At 40.6% G+C, this 6,890-nt stretch overlaps 1 protein-coding gene across 1 annotated transcript; it reads left to right on the top strand.

Moving 5' to 3' along the window:
• The first annotated feature begins 2,623 nt into the window (after positions 1-2,623).
• On the top strand, positions 2,624-3,136 carry LOC138900030 (uncharacterized). Its single transcript, XM_070186730.1, has one exon. The coding sequence runs from the start codon at positions 2,624-2,626 to the stop codon at positions 3,134-3,136; it is 513 nt and encodes a 170-aa protein (XP_070042831.1).
• Positions 3,137-6,890: the final 3,754 nt, after the last annotated feature.

Genomic DNA, 6,890 nt, shown 5'->3' with positions numbered 1-6,890 from the left:
TTTTGATGTAATAATGGGGATAGATTGGCTTTACTCATGTTTCGCTAAGCTTGACTGTCGAACCAGAACCGTTAGGTTTGAATTTCCAACTGAGTCAGTGATTGAATGGAAGGGGGATAATGTGGTGCCGTATTTCTTACCTTAAGGCCACAAAGATGATTAACAAAGGGTGTATTTACCATTTGGTTTGGCTTACGGACACCGATGCTGAGGTACCTACACTTCAGTCTGTGCCTGTTGTGAATTAATTTCCGGAGGTCTTTCCGGATAAGCTCCCTATGATCTCGCCAGATAGGGAGATTGATTTTGGGATTGATGTGATGCCAGGCACACAACCTATATCTATTCCACCCTATAGAATGGCACCAACAGAATTGAAAGAGCTAAAGGAATAATTGAAAGATTTGTTAGAGAGGGTTTCATCCGGCCGAGTGTATCTCCTTGTGGCGCACCAGTTCTATTTGTAAGAAAGAAGGATGGGTTGCTAAGAATGTGTATTGACTATCAGTAGCTCAACAAGGTTACAATAAAAAATAAGTACCCATTACCAATGATAGATGACTTGCTTGATCAATTGCAGGATGCTAAGTACTTATCCAAGATCGATTTAAGGTCCGGGTATTACCAATTGAAGATCAAGGAGCAGGATATTCCGAAAATAGCTTTCAGGACACGGTATCGGCACTTTGAATTTCTGGTAATGTCTTTCGGGCTAACAAATTCCCTCGCAACTTTCATTGATCTTATTAATCGGGTCTTCAAACCTTTCCTTGACTCATTCGTGATAGTGTTCATTAACTATAATTTTGTTTATTTGCGGAATCGGGAGGACCATGTCGATCATCTCAGGGTAGTTTTGCAGGTCCTGTATCAGCACCAGTTATATGCAAAGTTTTCGAAAGGTGAATTTTGGCTTGAATCTATTACGTTCTTGGGTCATGTTTTCTCTAGAAAAGGAATTGAGGTTGACCCCCAGAAAATTTCAGCCGTGAAGAATTGGCCTAAACCTACTACTCCAACAGAGATTCGTAGTTTCTTGGGCTTAGTTGGATATTACAGAAAATTTGTGGAGGGGTTCTCTACTCTTGCCTCTCTATTGACTAAATTGACGCAAAAGGCGGTTAAATTCCAATGGTGAGATTCTTGTGAAAGGAGCTTCCAAGAGTTGAAATCAAGATTAACTACGGCACCGGTGTTGACTCTACCATAGGGTACAGATGGATTTGTGGTATATTGCGATGCTTCAAGGATCGGACTTGGGTGTGTATTAATGCAACATGGCAAGGTGATAGTGTATGCTTCTAGGCAACTCAAAAATCATGAAAAGAACTATCCAACACATGACTTAGATCTTGCACCGATGGTCTTTGCATTGAATATTTGGCATCATTATTTATATGGGGTCCATGTGGATGTATTCACGGACCATAAGAGCCTTCAATATCTTTTCAAACAGAACGAATTGAATTTGAGGCAGAGAAGATGGCTTGAGTTAGTCAAGGATTATGACATCGACATCCTATATCATCCGGGGAAGGCTAATGTTGTAGCGGATGCTCTTAGCCGGAAATCTATGGGTAGTTTGGCTCACTTGGAGGCATATCAAAGGTTGTTGGCCAAGGAGGTTCATTGATTGGCTAGTTTGGGAGTTCGTCTTGCAGACTCTGGTGAAGGATGGGTGATTGTGCAAAATAGGGGTGAATCGTCGCTTGTGGTGGAAGTTAAGGAGAAGAAATTCAACGATCCATTGCTGGTACAATTGAAGGAGGGTATTCAAAAACTTAAGACCATGGCCTTTTCTCTTGGCGTGGATGATGGTACATTAAAGTACCAAGGGTGACTATGTGTTCCAAATGTGGATGATCTCCGAGAAAGAATCATGCCTGAGGCTCACACTTCTAGGTATTCCGTGCACCCGGGCTCTACAAAGATGTATCATGCTCTTAGGGAAGTCTATTGGTGGAACGATATGAAGAGGAACGTAGCGAACTTTGTGGAAAGATGTCCAAATTGTCAGAAGGTGAAGGCCGAACACCAAAGTCCCGGCGGGTCAGCGCAAAACATAGAAATCCCAATGTGAAAGTGGGAAATGATTAATATGGACTTCGTGGTAGGACTACCTCGCACTTCTCGTAAGTTTGACTCGATTTGGGTGATTATGGATCAACTTATGAAATCAGCACACTTCTTACCTATTAAGACTACCAACATAGTAGAACAGTATACTCAGTTGTACATCAAGGAAATAGTCAGGTTGCATGGCACCCCAGTTGCTATTATCTCAGATCGAGGGGCATAGTTCACGGCTAATTTTTGAAAGAAATTTCAGCAAGGTTTGGGTAATCAGGTGAATCTTAGTACAGCCTTCCATCCACAGACCGACAGACAGGTAGAGCGGACTATTCATACGCTTGAGGATATGTTGCGCGCTTGTGTTCTTGACTTCAAAGGTAGCTAGGATGATCATTTGCCCCTAATAGAGTTTGCCTACAACAACAGTTATCATGCCAGCATTCAGATAGCATTGTTCGAGGCTCTATATGGTAGGAGATATAGATCTCCCATTGGGTGGTTCGAGATTGGGGAAGCGGAATTGATAGGGCCAGACCTCGTGCATCAGGCTATGGAAAAAGTTAAGATCATTAAGGAGCAGTTGAAACCTGCTCAGAGTCGTCAAAAGTCCTATTCGGATGTGCGTCACGAGGATTTGGATTTCGAAAAAGATGATTGGCTATTCTTGAAGGTTTCCCCCATGAAGGGTATAATGTGGTTTGGTAAGAAAGGGAAATTGAGTCCGAGGTATGTTAGGCCGTACAGAATCGTTCAGAGGATTGGTCAGGTGGAGTACAAGCTTGAGCTACCACCTGAGATGTCATTAGTGCACCCGGTATTCCATGTGTCTATGTTGAATAAGGTAGTTGGAGATCCATCGGTTATTGTTCCAGTAGAGACCATTGAGGTTAATGAAGAATTGACTTATGAAATTCCAGTAGCCATCCTTTATAGGCAAGTCCAAAAATTGAGGAACAAAGAGATTGCCTCTGTGAAATTATTATGGCGAAACCAGCAGGTTGAAGAGGCCACCTGGGAGGCCGAGGAAGAAATCAAAAGGAAGTACCCTCATTTGTTTGAATAGCTATGTAATAGTTTCTATGAAATTACTTTCTATGAACTATGTATCACCTTTACAGTTTATGCTCAGGATATTTCCTTTCTAGTAATATATTGCTTATGAGGCCACGGTTGGTGTTGTTTCATATTATGTTACATCGTTGGATTATGTACATGCTGTTAGGATTGGTTTCTAGGATTCTCTGACAGGTGGATAGGCCCAACTACAGAGGAGACTCTGGCAAAATATTTGGAAATTTAGGGCGTTAGTCAAAAATTAGAACTGCCGGTGTGTGTTGTAGCAACTGAGTCACATTGTGCGCTAATGGTGAATTTAGACCCTCATTCGAGGACGAATGATCCTAAGTGGGGGACGATGTAAGGCCCCATAAATTTTGCCTAAAAACCCGGGGTTTCGTAGTGCCAAAGTAGGCTTTTGTGTTGATGAATGTAGAGATTCTTCGTGGCGAGCTTGCGAGTTGTTCCTTATACCTATGTTCCAAGTTGTTCCCAATAAATTCTATTGTACTGAGTAAGCAAGTGTCGAGAATTATTTATTCAAAATGTGTTCCGAATGTTCCTATCACATTATGTTATCCTACGGGAATGTGTTCAAGAATGATATGAGTATTAAAATGTTATGGCTTGAGTCGTGTTTCAAATGTAAGTCCATTATGCTTAACTTGGAAAGAAAACTCCACGCATCTAAAACACCAATTGCTTATATGTGTACCTAAAGTTTTGATTTGAAATGCCTTGTCATCGATAATCTATAAGGATGCTTGAAAGTGAAAGAAGTGAGTTAGAGATATAAAGTGTGGCCAACGTGCCAAGAATGAAAATTATACTTGTGGTCAATGGTGCCAAGGAAATGCAAAAGATGTGAGAAAGGTTATGAAATGAGCCTTGATTCAACTGTTCCAAATTGACTTCAAAAATAGATGTGCCTAACAGCTTATGTATTCAAGTCATGCCCAAATGTGGCTGTTTTAACTAATGCTATGCTTTGTAAGTATTTCAAAAGTGTTTTGAGCTCTTATATATTTATGAGTTCAAATTGTGTGTTGCCCTTTTGGGAAAAAGTATTTCAAGAATGAATGATGTGCTAAAGATTTTCTATTGTGACTTAATTATGTTATACCCCTTTTTGGGAAGAAAAACTTGTATGAAATCAATGTAATCAAACACTTATTTCTCATATGATGAAACCTTACGAACCTACTCTTACTAAGGCCAAAGGTGCCAAATGGTTGATTTGAAAGGGAACTCTTTTGCACCAACTATTATCGTTTTAGTAATCCGAAGTTTGATATTGTGAATACACCTCCACCCGCATACATTAGGGTGAGGCTGTAAGGTCCCATAAATTTTGCGTAAAACTCCGGAGTTTCGTGGTGATAAAGTAGGATTTTTGTGTTGATGAATGTAGAGGATGGCCGCAGAGTGAAGGAGGAAACTGGGCAAGTTTGGATGGCATTGTGCGGCCAATTATGCGGTCTCAAAACTATTTCACGGGCCGCACATCAACCGCGGAACCAGCATGAAGATTTTTTCGGAGGGAGGTTCTGCGGCGAATTATGCGACCGCAGAATAGGTCTGCAGACCGCATAATTGCCGCAGAGTGGGGCAGGAGTGCCCAATTCCAGGGGCCATTTCGCGGCCCATTTCACGGATCGCAGAAGCATTATGCGGCCGCATATGAGACCGCAGATCTATGACGGGGCTCCTTTTTCTAATTTTTTTTACCCGACTATATTTTGATATATTAGAGTAATGGACAACTTCTGGAGCAAAAACATACATTCTAGAGAGAGGGAGTGCCAAGGAGTGGGGGGGGGGGGGTTCCGAAGGCCATCATCCATCAATATTTGCTCAAAGTTAAAGAATTGTAAGAAGAAATCACTAGGTCTTCATCCTAGAGGTAAGTTTCTACTCCATAGCCCTCAATTTCGTGATTCTAATTGATAATAGGTAATTAGTAAGGCAATTCTTGGGTATGGGAGTTATTTATTTTTACATGCATGTACTATGAAGGGTTAGGGGAAGAATGTTGAGCTAAATTGGGTAGAATTTGGGTAGTGGGGTGAAAGAATCCACCATGGGAGGACCTTAAAATCATAATACACACCTAGTGTTTGATAGAATGCTCAAATGCACTGGAACCATAAACTCTCTCATAATTTATGTTCAAGTTTTGCTATATTTCCAAATAGATCCAAGAAGCTAAGAATTTCGGAATATTGTAGTAATTTAAAAAGGCTCGAGTTAAGGTATGTTGGCTAAACCCTTCTCTTAGAATTGAACCCCTCAACGTCCTTGTAAGTCTCGTGATGCTCTTTATAAATTGAATTATTGTCAAAAAAGCCTTGTGTCGAAATAATTATGTGTTCAATATGCATTCCAAAGATTCTTGCAACGTTAAGTTAATGTTTGAGAATGTGGTTTAAGTATGGGGTGTGTGTTACTATGTTATGATTTGAAAGAGTGAATTCTTATGAAAGCTACATGTCAATTGTGTAAGAAGTCATATATGCCTAAGACCCTAATTTTCTCAAGTATGTGATTAATGTCTTAATTTTAAAGGCCTTGTTGTTGATTATTCATGATAATGATTGAAAGTGGACTAGTTAGATGATTTATGAAGTACGGCGAATGTGCCAAGAATGATATTGCGTTATGGCCAATGTTGTTGATAAAATGAATGACATGTAAAAGAATATGAATTGAGAGGTAAATACTTTTAATAACAAATTCCTTGGGAGTATCTATTAGCCACCGAGGAAGGGTAGGTCGGAATAACCTATCCCCGAAACTACACGTGCCGGTATAGGAGTGATTGAGGGGTAAATCCCTGTGTTAATGTGATGAGACTGCTTCCCCTTACATGGGATGAGATTGGTATGTTGAGATGTTTTCCCTTAAATGGGATAAGATTACTGCTAGCTAGATGTGATGTAATGTCGACCCACACAGCATTGTGGTGAGACGACTTAGCCGATCGGACCGAGATCGGACGCCATGCCGCGCACATGGTTGTATTGTGAGTGTATGTCTCGGGGTGAGACCGGGTAGCCGGTCAGGCTGATATCGGACTCCTTGCTAAAACACGGTGGTAAAGCGGTGCTAAAGATCTCCCAACTTAAATTACCAAAACCTACTTGAAATTTACGTTTCCCCTAATGTGGCACTTTGATACCGTTTGAGTCCCTTATTGATATCATGTTTTATTCTCCGTTTACTATTGCTCGTTCGAATGAGAGGGTGTTTAGTTGTACATACTAGTACTATTCCATATCTACTAACGTCCCTTTTGCCGGGGGAGCTGCAATTTAATAGATGCAAGTGGTTCCATAGCAGGTGGTATTGATCAGTGATAGCAGCACACTCTCTACTTAGATGATTTGGTGAGCCCTACTTCATTTCGGGTCCTGTATCTTCTATCCTTTGTACATAGAATTTTGAGGTATAGCCGGGGCCTTATTGCCGGCACTGTCATAGCACTCTTCTGTTCTTGTTAGAGGCTCCGTAGAGATAGTGTGCGTTGTATCTATTTTTGTGAAAGTTAACTAAAAATGTTGTAATGGTATCATCTATTCCACTTTAACTATTATTGTACAACGTACTATTTTGAATACTTGTTAATGACATAACTAATGGAAATGAACCGGTCTGGTTCACATGACTTCTTTTTGACTTATTAATGAAATATATTCTTCTCTTTATTTGTGGGTGAGTTGGATAGACGGCACTGTGCAGGCTTTCTCGACCGAGGTAACTTT

This window comes from Nicotiana tomentosiformis, chromosome 10, assembly GCF_000390325.3.
Source record: "Nicotiana tomentosiformis chromosome 10, ASM39032v3, whole genome shotgun sequence".
Lineage (NCBI taxonomy): Eukaryota > Viridiplantae > Streptophyta > Magnoliopsida > Solanales > Solanaceae > Nicotiana > Nicotiana tomentosiformis.
The sequence above is the reverse complement of the archived record's forward strand: the minus strand, read 5'-3'. Positions and strand labels throughout refer to the sequence as shown.

Bases quoted from the DNA above. Each gene is read 5' to 3' on its own strand.
- LOC138900030 (XM_070186730.1), top strand. From the start codon at position 2,624: ATGGAAAAAGTTAAGATCATTAAGGAGCAGTTGAAACCTGCTCAGAGT.